General features: G+C 41.4%; 1 protein-coding gene across 5 annotated transcripts in view; it reads right to left on the bottom strand.

Moving 5' to 3' along the window:
* Positions 1 to 15489, bottom strand: part of LOC149472059 (uncharacterized) — an 88999-nt gene that overhangs the window by 25862 nt on the left and 47648 nt on the right. For 4 of the 5 annotated variants that reach the window (XM_089693318.1, XM_089693302.1, XM_089693309.1 and 1 more), the window contains 3 exons: positions 8168 to 8509; positions 4497 to 4838; positions 2054 to 2392 (listed from right to left, as the gene is read on the bottom strand). In XM_089693318.1, the coding sequence (XP_089549444.1) occupies positions 2054 to 2392; positions 4497 to 4838; positions 8168 to 8509 (1023 nt within the window). The remainder of the gene's footprint in view (positions 1 to 2053; positions 2393 to 4496; positions 4839 to 8167; positions 8510 to 15489) is intronic. The other variant, XM_089693315.1, reaches the window with a different exon arrangement.

Genomic DNA, 15489 nt, shown 5'->3' with positions numbered 1-15489 from the left:
ACATCACAGGACCTAAGTTGCAATTTCTAGTTAAAAGGACCTCTTCTCTTCTAAGGCCACTCTTATTCAAAATAGGATATCTATACCTATTTATGTCAGAGTATATATTTCCAGAATTGTCTGCATCCACCATTGCGGCGCCATTGGCCTAGAAGGAGCTAATAAGTCAACAAGTCCTTACTTCTCCCTGTTATTGCTGGTGTTGTGGTCTAATAGTTGAAGCTTACTACTCATGATCATATAATTTGTAACATTGCTAATTGATTGTTCCTATTTTCCCAGTGTTCTTTTTAACTTCGTTAACTGGGGTTGTATGTCTTAAACCCATTATTCTTGTGGTCTACTCTTTTGAACCAGACTAACATAGAGGTGTTACTAAAGAATTGTGTCTCTTGCATTATTATCCTATACCAGGGGTGTCCAAACTTTTTTCAAAGAGGGCCAGATTGGATGAAGTGAACATGGTGGAGGGCCGAACATTTTTCCGAACATTCTTTGAACCATTACAATTAAATGCAAATAAATTATTTTATGCCAAGTTAATTGCAAACGACATACTTTTCATTTCATAACATTAAGATCAACTGACAGCTGAGTTTTCACAATGTATTGAAAATAAATAAAAAAAAAAACTTACCTGCACTAATGTGAAGGGTGAAAAAGGTAGCTGGAGCTGAAGTCTCTGCTCGGCAGCCGGGAGGGGAAGAGAAACACACTTCACGCTGGAAGCCCGGCCCTGACGTCACCGCCCTCTGTCGCTCCCAGCGCGGCGCAGTCACGCATGCGCACTGCTCTCAAGCAGAAGACTGTCTGCTACAGAAGGGAGGGCCGTGCGACAGCCGCATTTACACAGACCAGGGAGAACGCACCGCAGTCAGGAATGCGCTCTGCTCTCAAGCAGAAGACTGTCTGCCATAGAAGGGAGGGCCGTGGGAGGGCCACATTACACAGAGCAGGGAGGGCTGTTGGAGGGCCATATTAAACCGACCCCCGGGCCGTAAATGGCCCGCGGCCGGACTTTGGACGTGCCTGTCCTATACTGATGAAATATGTCAGAAACCAGAGTGCCAGAGGTGTCAGGGTGCTTGCAAGATCAGGTCAATCACTGGGGAAAAGCATTATGAAGCGGCCCCAACGTAGTGAGATTAAATACGAATACAATCTGTATGAATTCTGAGGAGAGAGGCATGGATATATTATTATACATCTGGCAAATTTAAATCCACATTAGTGGGTGGTTGTTGGACTAATAAGCAATTGACCCTTGCTTATCTTTTCCTCCATATGAATTGTCTAAATAACTGGTTAATATGTTTGAGGTCAGATTGTTTAGGCATTGACACTACGCCGCCGGTGCCACGTGGAGGCCCGGCGGCCATCTTTAATCTTAAAGGGTCATTTGATTAAACCTGGCACCATTATGAGTTTTTTCTGAACACTCCTGTTTTTCTTGAATAAAATCATTTTCATCAACCTACTACACTATGGGTTCTTTCCTGTGTCTTCTGCGATGAGCCTTTTCAGCTTCTGCAGACCCAGATTGATCCCTGCACCAGCCTTTGAGAGGAGGAATTTTCCACTTCACACACTTCTGTAAGGATTTCTGTGACCTGCTGGACCTCCATTTCGCCACATGAGGGCGCTTCATCTCTACTATCTTCAGCTCCTGCCCATTACCAGACCAGAAAAGAGAGGGGAATCTCCATGATATCATATACACATGCGTATTGTTAATATGTTTCTGGTTAGTGCGCATTTCTAACTTTTGCACTGGGAATCAGCGAGCACCATTACTGGACTGTGATTTATTTATTTATTGATTTATTTATTAATTTATTCATTTGCTTTGTTTTAATTTATTATTTATATCTGCCCGCAATATAGTAACATCACACAGCGCTGCATTTTCTTTATATATATATATTTTTTGGGACTTTTATGTGTTTTCCTTGAATGTTCAGCTGCTGACCATTGGAGCGCTCACTGTATTTTTTATACTCTAATGTACAACTACACTTTCGGGATTTCAATATAACATGGCAGCATGTCTCACCTTCCACATGTACGGGTCCAGTACATTTCTCCATCACACGATCTGAGTCTGGAAGGTCCACTCTACAGATGAATTCTGATCTGTCATCTGATTTCTGTACAGGTAATAAAGCCAATTCTGCTACATAGGTGTCAGAATCTGACCCATCTTTTGTTATGGTTGGACTCTTGGAAGCAGATTTTACTTGAATGAACTCATCAGAGGATTTCTCCTTTACGTACCACATAACTCTGTGTGTACCAACCACATAATTAGAGAATCTGCACTCCAATTTTGCCCTTTTCCCTTCAATCAGTTCTGGAACTTTTATCTCTTCCATCTTTGGATCAGGCAGTTGTCCTGTAAAAGTTCAGACAGTGTGTCAGATTATGGTAAATATTCTGTACATGAGGATTTCTAAGGGTCTCTCAACTTATAATGGAAGTGTATGGAAGGAAGGCATTTTTGCAGATATTTAGGACAACCTGATGTGGAGCTCGTGGTCAATTTTTTTAATTTTCGAGTGGTGAAGGTTTGCAACCTCTGTTGTTGGTCTTTTTTGCTATTATTTACCTTCATTACCTCTCCAGATAACTATGATGAGGGGAAATCTCACCAATGGATTCCAAACCTTCTCCTACACTATTAAAAAGTCTTGTTGTGTTTGACCTTATTGGACATTTTCCCTTTTACTTTCTATCTCTTTGATCAACAAGGCAGAAAGTAAGGAGATAGCTTCCCAACAGGGACAATTTCAGCAAAATAAACATTCAGGAAAATATTGGTCCACACACCAAAATGGAGTTAAAGTATAAACCAAAGGGAATCCTTTTTTTTTTTTTTTAGTTTTGAATGGAGGTTAGGGGTTAGAACCACTGTCAGCAGGACTTTAATGTGCTTTTGCCTAATGTTTTTTATTGTATACTGAAAGCTAGTTGTGATTAGCATCTTGGTGTGGTTGCAAGATGTATTACTAAACCTACAGTGTCAGAAGGGTTAAAGTGTTCTGAAGGTCAGAAAAGGAACAGAGGTCTTATAATATTACGCGGCTCCTACAGGGGTAGCGCTACACTAGATAGTCAAAAAGTGTAAGCCTATTGGTTAGGCTTGTTAGAGGGGAGAGATTGAGAGATTGTTTAAAGGGGTGTAAATGGTGATTGTATTAATCTTTCACCCACCGGACACGTTCCCACCCTCTCTCCCCCATCTGTTTTGTGAATTTTTACCTTGACGTTGGTTAACTGGTGTCTAAGTTGTACCCCACTTGAGCTTTTGGGTAGCCTGTCTAGAACTGTTAGTCAAGATGGGTTGTCAGACTATATCATGTAGTTGGTGTTCACAGCTGTCTTTTGGTGAAAAACTCTTCTCCCGCACAGAATTTACAGAGGATTGTAGTAAAGTACAAAAAAAAAAAAACAGCGCATCAACCTTGCACATTACCATAGTAAGCAATTAGTAGATAGATTTATTGAAATAGGAAATATACTCACAAGAGTAGCGATATAAAACGCATATAATATCCCAAAAATAAGTCCCTGGATTGGGAGACACATGCAAATCCCATCAGGAGGGGAGACTCTCAGGATGAAGCTGGCGTGTTTTGGAGGGGGTCCCTTCTTCATCAGAGCCTGGATCTAAAATGTCAAACAAATTTGACAAAGGCCAGTGCATGCTCCAAAACGTGTCGCATTGCATCCTGGTCACTGACGTCATCACGCCCACTTTGACGTTATGCTCCAGCGTACGTTAAAGCTGGCATTGAGTACGTGCACGCCGGCCTCTGTAAATTCTGTGCGGGAGAAGAGTTTTTCAACAAAAGACAACTGTACCACACTGCTCCAGTGAGACGCGGACACAGTGGGCGCCAGTGACAACAGTTCTACTTACATTTTACATTTAACATTTACATTTTACATTTAACATGCCTGTATTACTCTACCTACATGTGAGTGTTCCTACAGTCTGCTACAGTACTAGATAGAGCTTGGCCTTAGTGCCATACGGACTCCCCAATCCAAGTCACCCTAACCATCTTTACCAACTATTAGACTTTTCCGGACTTGGTTCCAGTATTTGCGCTGATTATTATTTCTCTTTTCTCATTTGGGTCCCCTTGCCCAGAGATTTCCTCATGCAGCTGGGTTAAGAGGAGATTTACATTGGGGTTTGAAGTGGTACATTAGGAAAGCTGGAGAAGAAATCTTTTTGTCTTTGGACATAGTTGTTAAGGAGCTTGTCCGCAAGTTGCAGTTTTCTTTGGGCACCCCATACACCCCTCAACCCCATCCAAGTTCAATTCACAGATAAAACTAAAAGAAAAATAAGTTCAAGGACTGTTTACAGTCTCCAGTGTGCAAGGTCTGAAGAAAATGTGTGTTTCCTGGCTGTGCAGAACTATAGGAGGACCCAGAACACAGTGACTCCTAAGCGGGCAATGCTACAGGTATATAGAGGAACTTCTCACCTTCCACATGTACCGGTCCTGTACTTCTCTCTATCACACGATCTGGAAGCTCCACTTTCAAGATGAATTCTGATTCGTCATCTGATTTCTCTACAGGCGTTAAAGCCAGGTACGTTATGTGGGTGTTCAGGTCCTCAGATGCCTCATCTTTTTCTATAATTTGGTGCTTCTTAACATCACAATTTGCAGCAATAACATCACCAGTAGATTTCACTTTTACATACCATGTAAATTTGTGTACACCATGAATATAATTATGAAGTCTACATGACAGTGTGACATTTTTTCCTGCTATCAGTTCTGGTACTGTTATCTCTCCAATCTCCGGATCAGGCAGCTGTCCTGTAGAAATTCAGACAGGGTGTCAATGTATGGAAGAGAATGGATAATAAATGCATTAAACAATTGAAGATTCTGTATAAAAGGGATTTTTGCAGGCACCCATTATGCTACATATTGAAAATGTATTTATGGAACATCTTTTTTTATATATCCATGTGCTGCAATAGGTTAGTACATCCTCAGTTTTAAGTGGTTATCTCAGGATCATGACTGCAGCTTCAGCCATGATCCTGGTGTGAAAATGTTCTGTATGTGATGCTCTCTAATGTAAAAAGTCATCCAATGGTTGTGTCCAAAGTTGTAGTATCAGTATTAAACAAAATAAAAAATTAAATAATATTAGCAACCATAATAATAATTTATATTATAGCAAAATGATTAATGCTCTTGCACACACGCTATACCAGCCTTTCCCAACCAGGTTGCCCAGGCACCCTGGGGTGCCTTGAGGTTACTTCAGGGGTGCCTTGGCAAAATGTCTACAATTTTCCCAAGACTTGTATACAAGCTAGCGGTGGAACAAGCCTGCCTTTTAGTTACACAAAGCCACAGGTTTTCATTGTGCACCATTACCACCTTCTAGCCACCAGTGTCCGGACAACCAATGACATCATCAGTTGATAAGGAGGAGCTGCGTGCACAGCATCCTTGCTTGACCCTCCCCCACCCCTCTCCATCAGTGCTGGGGTCACATTAGCTCAGTGAGGGAGAAAAACTGATGGAGGAGAGAAACACTGGAATACTAGCCAGTACCAGTGTGCAAAAGTGTATTTGCTTTGGAAGAATAAATCACCTCTAATGTTGGGTGTCCTACATGTGTGGATGTTGCTGTGCTATATAAAATTATTAGAATGGGGTGCCTCAGGACTGTCCATAATTTTACAGGGTGCCTTCACTGAAAAAAAGGTTGAGAAACACTGTTCTATACCATGGTACAAACCTATTTAAACTCTAGCTTCTTTCATCTTTTTTTGTAGAACTATTTATGTCAGTTGTCCTTTAGCTGAGGAGAAACAATGGGATTTTTTTACTGCACTAGGCATGCCAGGCTAATGTCTGTAGCAGAAATTTAGAAATGTTATTTTATTTATTACAGGTATTATAGAGCACCATCAATTTATGCAGCACTTTACATAGTTACATAGTTAGTCTGGCTAAAAAAAGACAAAAGTCCATTCAGTTCAACCATTAAAAAGAAACAAAAAAAACCAAAACGTTATAATCCTATACCCACAGTTGATCCAGAGGAAGGCAAAAAAACCAGCAAAGCATATATTGTACACATTCACACCAGTCCCTGCCCTCAAAGAGCTTACAATCTAAAGGTAATAAATTTGCACTGTTAAGACAGCTCTTCTATACTGGAAACTTTACAGTTTTCCCTAAAAGCCTTCTTAACATGGCCCCCCTCCTACCCCAGGCCCAATAGAAGCCACCTGGACTGCTATGGCTATTGTTACACCGAGGGACAGAGTTTTCACCCTTCCTCAGTCTTCAACCGTCCACAGATTTTCTACTTTCAGAGAAAGACATGAAAAAAAAGGGAGCTACTAAAGCTGGCCATACATGGTACAGTTTTTCTCTACAGAAGCAGCCAAATTTGATCCATCTATGACTACCTTGGGAAAGTACTGGATTTCAGGGAATCAATACCCAAAACATTCCTAGCTGAGTCAATGTACAGATTTAGGGAGCTGTAAAAATCAAGGTAATGTTAGGTTAAGGGTTAAAATGCATGTAAAGAAAATTTTCCTTTCTTATTTTCTCCCATCATTTGTTAAAGTGTCTCTGGGCAAAACATTTTTTGGGGTTTTGTAAAAAGGGGGGAAGGGTTAGACCCTCCACCAACGTTTTTATTGCTGTGTCCCTAATGGGAAGATTCACCCTCTTTTCTGTACTAGTGAACATTTTCTTCAAAACAGTGAAAGAAAATCCAAAACTTTAAACTTTGCTCCTCACAAGAGGTGAGAAGCAACCTTCTAATAGGGACAACGGTTCTAGAGACAACTGTTTAAGAGGGGGATTCCCCTCAATTTGGGAGGGACAATCAATGAGTAGTTATGCTTCTGATACTGGCAGAGCTATTCATTGGGCCAAAAACGAAGAAATAAAAAGGGCCAAACACCCAAAAAGCTACTTTTTCAAAAAGGTTTCTTATACATATACATAACAATTATAAAACAGCATCACAAGTCCCATGGCCCCCCATCGTCCCCCCGGACAGTCTCCTCCGGGGAAAGCCCACAGGACCTTCCCATGCCCCTATCACCTTCCCCCCCAACAAAACCAACTGTCCCCCCTCAAGGTCCAGCACGCCCTCCAGACCCCCTTACTGCTCCCCAAATGCACCAACCTGAATCTAACTCAAGCTGAGAGGAGTACCCAGAGCTGGTGTGATCAAGCAACTCACCACCATGTTTGAATACATCAGAATACTTGAAGAGGTGATGCTGCCTTATGCTGAAGAGGAAATGCCCTTGAAATGGGTGTTCCAACAAGACAACGACCCCAAACACACCAGTAAACGTTCAACATCTTGGTTCCAGACCAACAAGATTGACGTTATGGAGTGGCCAGCCCAATCCCTGAATCTAAATCCAATAGAAAACTTGTGGGGTGACATCAAAAATGCAGTTTCTGAGGCAAAACCAAGAAATAGAGAAGAACTGTGGAATGTCGTCCAATCATCCTGGGCTGGAATATCTGATCACAGGGGCCAGAAGTTGGGTGACTCCATGCAACACAGATGTACAGCAGTTCTCAGAAACAGTGCTTATATAATGAAATATTAATTAAGTGATTCAAAGGAAAGCAAAATCTTCAAATATTTTTCAGTTTATATAGTGAATGTTTGAGTTTGTAAAGAAGAATACAAACACTGCTATTTTTTTGAACCGTCTAATATTCACTTTTCTTCAATTTTTTTAGAGGAACAACACAAATTTGATATATTTTTCTTCATGTTTTGATTTGGAATAGAATGTGTCGTGTTCCCAATGCATTTGCGTGGATGGAAATAAAAGTATTAGAAGGATTTTCAGCTTTATTCACTTTTTTTCAACACACTGCTATTATTTTGAACACAACTGTAGTTGCTAAGGAGTTTGTCCACAAGTTGCAGTTTTCTTTGGGCATCCTATACACCCCTCAACCCCATCCAAGTTCAATTCCCCTTGATAAAACCAAAAGAAAAACAAGTTCAAGGACTGTTTACAGTCTCCAGTGTGCAAGGTCTGAAGAAAATACATGCTGTGCAGAACTATAGGAGGACCCAAAACACAGTGACTCCTAAGGGAGCAATGCTACGGGTATATAGAGAAACTTCTCACCTTTCACATATACCGGTCCTGTACTTCTCTCTATCACACGATCTGGAAGCTCCACTTTCAAGATGAATTCTGATTTGTCATCTGATTTCTCTACAGGCGTTAAAGCCAGGTACGTTATGTGGGTGTTCGGGTCCTCAGATGCCTCATCTTTTTCTATACATTGGTGCTTCTTAACATCATAATTTGCAGCAATAACATCACCAGTAGATTTCACTTTTACATGCCATGTAAATTTGTGTACACCATGAATATAATTACGAAGTCTACATGACAGTGTGACATTTTTTCCTGCTATCAGCTCTGGTACTGTTATCTCTCCAATCTCCGGATCAGGCAGCTGTCCTGTAGAAATTCAGACAGGGTGTCAATGTATGGAAGAGAATGGATAATAAATGCATTAAACAATTGAATATTCTGTATAAAAGGGATTTTTGCAGGCTCCCATTATGCTACATATTGAAAATGTATTTATGGAACATCTTTTTTTATATATCCATGTGCTGCAATTGGTTAGTACATCCTCAGTTTTAAGTGGTTATCTCAAGATCATGACTGCAGCTTCAGCCATGATCCTGGTGTGAAAATGTTCTGTATGTGATGCTCTCTAATGTAAAAAGTCATCCAATGGTTGTGTCCAAAGTTGTAGTATCAGTATTAAACTAAATAAAAAATTAAATAATATTAGCAACCATAATAATAATTTATATTATGGCAAAATGATTAATGCTCTTGCACACACGCTATACCAGCCTTTCCCAACCAGGTTGCCCAGGCACCCTGGGGTGCCTTGAGGTTACTTTAGGGGTGCCTTGGCAAAATGTCTACAATTTTCCCAAGACTTGTATACAAGCTAGCGGTGGAACAAGCCTGCCTTTTAGTTACACAAAGCCACAGGTTTCCATTGTGCACCATTACCCAGCAAAGCATATATTGTACACATTCACACCAGTCCCTGCCCTCAAGGAGCTTACAATCTAAAGGTAATAAATTTGCACTGTTAAGACAGCTCTTCTATACTGGAAACTTTACAGTTTTCCCTAAAAGCCTTCTTAACATGGCCCCCCTCCTACCCCAGGCCCAATAGAAGCCACCTGGACTGCTATGGCTATTGTTACACCGAGGGACAGAGTTTTCACCCTTCCTCAGTCTTCAACCGTCCACAGATTTTCTACTTTCAGAGAAGGACATGAAAAAAAAGGGAGCTACTAAAGCTGGCCATACATGGTACAGTTTTTCTCTACAGAAGCAGCCAAATTTGATCCATCTATGACTACCTTGGGAAAGTACTGGATTTCAGGGAATCAATACCCGAAACATTCCTAGCTGAGTCAGTGTACAGATTTAGGGAGCTGTAAAAATCAAGGTAATGTTAGGTTAAGGGTTAAAATGCATGTAAAGAAAATTTTCCTTTCTTATTTTCTCCCATCATTTGCTAAAGTGTCTCTGGGCAAAACATTTTTTGTTGTTTTGTAAAAAAGGGAGAAGGGTTAGACCCTCCACCGATGTTTTTATTGCTGTGTCTCTAATGGGAAGATTCACCCTCTTTTCTGTACTAGTGAACATTTTCTTCAAAACATGAAAGAAAATCCAAACCTTTAAACTTTGCTCCTCACAAGAGGTGAGGAGCAACCTTCTAATGGGGACAACGGTTCTAGAGACAACTTTTTAAGAGGGGATTCCCCTCAATTTGGGAGGGACAGTCAATGAGTAGTTATGCTTCTGATACTGGCAGAGCTATTCATTGGGCCAAAAACGAAGAAATAAAAAGGGCCAAACACCCAAAAAGCTACTTTTTCAAAAAGGTTTCTTATACATATACATAACAATTATAAAACAGCATCACAAGTCCCATGGCCCCCATCGTCCCCCTGGACAGTCTCCCCTGGGGAATCCCCAAAGGACCTTCCCATGCCCCTATCACCTTCCCCCCCAACAAAACCAACTGTCCCCCCTCAAGGTCCAGCACGCCCTCCAGACCCCCTTACTGCTCCCCAAATGCACCAACCTGAATCTAACTCAAGCTGAGAGGAGTACCCAGAGCTGGTGTGATCAAGCAACTCACCACCATGTTTGGCCACAATGGAGATACTCATTGACTGTAATTCAGAACATCTCCTGCCATAAATATATTTTCTCCAAGCTTTGTTCTTTGAGTCCACTAAATCCTTTCACACATTATTTAAGCCTCAATGAAGGGTTTTTTTTCCCCTGAAAGGCACTGGCTGCCTTTTGCTTTCTTGTTGTGGAGTTAATAAAATACTTTGAACTCCTATGACATTTGTTTTGTTCTCTATATGGCTGAGCTACACAGCAGATAATAACCTGACAGCGCTTTTAATCCATCCCTACTCCATCAACAACTAAAGAAAAAAATTGACTATAAATACATTTTAAATATACCATGGACATTTTCTTTATAAAACTATATAAGGAATCTGCTTGGAGAAGCCACAAAACATCTTCAACATTACAGAACAAGTCCAGAATGTAACCAACTACTATTTTATTTACCATGACCTGGATGAATGAGAACCATCACAGACATTATTCATACTTCATGCTTACAACACTATCCCTGTATTATACCATAGAAATGTTTGCTTCTTTGTCTCATTTTCATATTTATACTGAATCCTACATATCAAATGTATGTTAAAAAAAACACTGATGTTTTCTATTTTCTACATATAGTTTTGGTGCACAATACCTGATGAAGAAGTCTCAGCAACCATGAAACATGTTGAATGTGTTTTATTCTTACAAAATAGAGTTCCTTTTCCTGTAAAGACACATTACCATCCCAAATTCTCCACTTCTGACAACACACATCATTAGGAGACATTCAGCAAAGGGTTCTCCATAATACCAGATTTCTAACCTGGCTTTTAAGTTAGTTATTCGTAAAATCTCATACATTTCCAATACTGTCGTGTTCATTGCCACAACATTAAAACCATTTTAGTTAGTAACTGATTTCTTAGTTACAAAGCGAAAAGAAATGTATATTCCTTAAAGAGGAGTTCCACTCACACTGTACAAAAATAAAAGTCAGCAGGTACAAAAACTGTAGGTGCTGACTTTATAAAAACACCCCTCAACTGTCCCACAATCCCGTGGTGTCCTCCCGGCAGCCCATATCACCGGCCGTCCTGTGTTCCAGGCACCGGCATCTTCAGTGTGGGCACCCACCTGTGACTGCTTCACAGCCTGGTGCCAGCTGCGCATTCGCGAGAAGTGCTGAGCTTTCTGAATGGTCCTGTAGTCTTCTGGGACCTGTCAAGAGTCCCAGAAGACTACAGGGAGGGAGGGGGGGAGGACATCTTCCGCTTCCAATCACGTAGGCGATCGCAGCGGAAGTGGGAGCAGGTACTTGTCAATTTTGAGTACCCACTACTCATCCTGCTCCCCAAAGGTGCCAATCCTTAATGGGGAGCGGGGGAACAATCTTTAAAGCGGAACTTCCCCTTTTGGGTGGAACTCCACTTTAATCTGCCACCATCAAAAAGGTGACAAACACAGTTTCACTTAGTCAATAACATAACGTGTTTTCACTAAATCAGTACAATCATTTTACAATTCAATGCGAAATTCACCCTAGATTCAAGTTACATAATATACACTCACCGGCCACTTTATTAGGTACACCTGTTCAATTGCTTGTTAACACAAATTGCTAATCAGCCAATCACATGGCAGCAAATCAATGTATTTAGGCATCTAGACGTGGTGAAGGTGACTTGCTGAATTCAAACTGAGCATCAGAATGGGGAAGAAAGGGGTTTTAAGTGACTTTAAACATGGCATGGTTGTTGGTGCCAAACGGGCTGGTCTGAGTATTTAAAAAAACTGCTGATCTCCTGGGATTATCACGTACAACCATCTCTAGGGTTTACAGAGAATGGTCCAAGAAAGAGAAAATATCCAGTGAGCGGCCGTCACGGGCACGAAAATGCCTTGTTGATGTTAGAGCTCAGAGGAGAATGGGCAGACTGGGTCAAGATGATAGAAAGGCAACAGTAACTCAAATAACCACTCATTACAACCAAGGTATGCGGAATACCATCTCTGAATGCACCACACGTCCAACCTTGAAGCAGATGGGCTACAGCAGCAGAAAAAGCCACACCGGGTACCACTCCTGTCAGCTATGAACAGGAAACAGAAGCTACAATTCACACAGGATCACCAAAATTGCAAAAGAGGAGATTGGAAAAACTTTGCCGGGTCTGATGAGTCTCGACTTCAGCTGCAACATTCAGATGGTAGGGTCAGAATTTGGCATAAACAACATGAAAGCATGGATCCATCCTGCCTTGTATCAACAGTTCAGGCTGGTGGTGGTGTCATGGTGTAGGGGATCCGTCCTGCCTTGTATCAACGGTTCAGGCTGGTGGTGGTGGTGGTTTCATGGTGTGGTGGATGCATCCTACCTTGTATTAATGGTTCAGGCTGCTGGTGGTGGTGTCATGGTGTGGTGGATCTATCCTGCCTTGTATCAATGGTTCAGGCTGGTGGTGTCATGGTGTGGTGGATCCATCCTGCCTTGTATCAATGGTTCAGGCTGGTGGTGGTGTCATGGTGTGGTGAATCCATCCTGCCTTGTATCAATGGTTCAGGCTGGTGGTGGTGACATGGTGTGGTGGATCCATCCTGCCTTGTATCAACGGTTCAGGCTGGTGGTGGCGATGTCATGGTGTGGGGGAGATTTTCCTGGCACTATCAAGGTGGAGCTAATAAAGTGCCCGGTGAGTGCATACTGTATACATAGTGACCAGACGTACGGCACTAACCAGAGCTCCTGGCTTCATGCAGCTGCTGTATGCATATTGGGGTTAATTTACTAAAGGCAAATACACTTTGCAAAGTTTAGTGGAACTCTGCAAGTGCAGTTTCTCTAGAGTTTAGTAAATGAGGTACAGCTTCACTTTACAACAAATATCCAATCACGTGCAGGGAAAATAAAAAAAAAATTGCATTTTGCTTGCAGATGATTGGATGGTGGAAGTCAGCAATGCATCTGCTCATTTGCAAAGCGCACCGTCTATTTGCCTTTAGTCAATCAACCCCATTGAGTTTCTAACTGCTGATTATTTGTCAACCGGAATTTAAAAAGTGAAAGTAATCTCTGTCTGTTCCATGGACCTGCAGTTGACAGTTTCTCACCAGAATCCCATGCTATCTGTATTGCTTTGTAGTTGATGTCCATTACAAATATGAATTTACTGCCAGCACACAAGTCTTGATGAAGGGTGGGGGTTTTACCTCTGAAACATCTTGGTTTTGATTGCACTAAATCAAGCTTTGCGGCATTCTCATCCTTCTAATGCTCTACAGACTACCCGAGGGACCCTTTGGGATACTCCAGTTGACAGAAAGGTGCTTCTAAAAGCAGCAGATCGCTGGTACCATGCAGGACTCCTGCAAACTGTCAGTGTATCCGCTTGCCCATACATCACAGGACCTAAGTTGCAATTTCTAGTTAGAAGGACCTCTTCTCTTCTAAGGCCACTCTTATTCAAAATAGGATATCTATACCTATTTATGTCAGAGTATATATTTCCAGAATTGTCTGCATCCACCATTGCGGCGCCATTGGCCTAGAAGGAGCTGATAAGTCAACAAGTCCTTACTTCCCCCTGTTATTGCTGGTGTTGTGGTCTAATAGTTGAAGCTTACTACTCATGATCATATAATTTGTAACATTGCTAATTGATTGTTCCTATTTTCCCAGTGTTCTTTTTAACTTCGTTAACTGGGGTTGTATGTCTTAAACCCATTATTCTTGTGGTCTACTCTTTTGAACCAGACTAACATAGAGGTGTTACTAAAGAATTGTGTCTCTTGCATTATTATCCTATACTGATGAAATATGTCAGAAACCAGAGTGCCAGAGGTGTCAGGGTGCTTGCAAGATCAGGTCAATCACTGGGGAAAAGCATTATGAAGCGGCCCCAACGTAGTGAGATTAAATACTAATACAATCTGTATGAATTCTGAGGAGAGAGGCATGGATATATTATTATTCATCTGGCAAATTTAAATCCACATTAGTAGGTGGTTGTTGGACTAATAAGCGATTGACCCTTGCACATCATTTCCTCCATATGAATTGCTAAATAACTGGTTAATAGGTTTGAGGTCAGATTGTTTAGGACGAATGGGGAAGTTTTGATTGAAGTAAAGAAGACATGGAAAGGTCACCAGAAGTGCCGCTCTGTCTATATAAGATAATGTAAGAATTGACCACATGGCAAAGTCCTTCATTTGTTTGGGTGCTGGTGACATATTATGATTCCGGTTTTTAGGAATCAGGATACCTATCAATTCTATGTTTGGCCCATTGAGTGGGTTTGTGTTTGGGGTTTAGGTAATGTTCTGCTAATTTGCATGGCACACAGTTGCGGGGCACTTGCAGAGCAGCGTCACTCACTTGAAATGGGTTGTGTTCAGCTGTGGCTGTGAAGCAAAGCATCGTGGCTGTAGCATGCCTACACATCCAAACACTGCTTCTGCAGCCAAAGGGGGTAGCGGTTGAGGCACATAGGGGGAGCCAGATTGTCCTCTTCAAGCCTTTCATATTTTAACCACAACCAGTTTGAAAGCACACCCACATTTTGAAGGTCTCTGCCCCCTGAAGTGTCCCTCATTCTCAACTATTCTCCAGATATGAAAATTGTGTACTAACATATGGTTTAAAAAAAGTAAAACTTATTATTTTACAATTTTAAATGACAAATCAGTCATATTTAATATTTATGTAGTATAATTAGGGTGCAAAATGTACCCAAGAGAATTAAAGACCTCTAGACTTTAATGACCTCTGAGCACAAAAAGGGTTGATCTGTATGAGTGCAGAGTTCTTGTCACTTGAATTTCCCACCCAAACAGCCATGTAACCATGAATAATGTACAACTACACTTTCGGGATTTCAATATAACATGGCAGCATGTCTCACCTTCCACATGTACGGGTCCAGTACATTTCTCCATCATACGATCTGAGTCTGGAAGGTCCACTCTACAGATGAATTCTGATCTGTCATCTGATTTCTGTACAGGTAATAAAGCCAATTCTGCTACATAGGTGTCAGAATCTGACCCATCCTTTGTTATGGTTGGACTCTTGGAAGCAGATTTTACTTTAATGAACTCCTCAGAGGATTTCTCCTTTACATACCACATAACTCTGTGTATACCAGGGGCTGACCATTTGGAAACTCGGGCACTGCCTGAGGGCCCGGGGTCAGTAAAGAGCCTCATGAGATGCCCCTGGTACCTTTTTCATAGGCTTTTTTGAGTTTGGGCAAGGACACAGGGGCCCC

The sequence above is a fragment of the Staurois parvus genome, unplaced genomic scaffold, assembly GCF_062004578.1.
Source record: "Staurois parvus isolate SC_StPar_1 unplaced genomic scaffold, SC_StPar_1.0 ptg000024l, whole genome shotgun sequence".
In the NCBI taxonomy this organism is placed as follows: Eukaryota; Metazoa; Chordata; class Amphibia; order Anura; family Ranidae; genus Staurois; species Staurois parvus.
The sequence above is the reverse complement of the archived record's forward strand: the minus strand, read 5'-3'. Positions and strand labels throughout refer to the sequence as shown.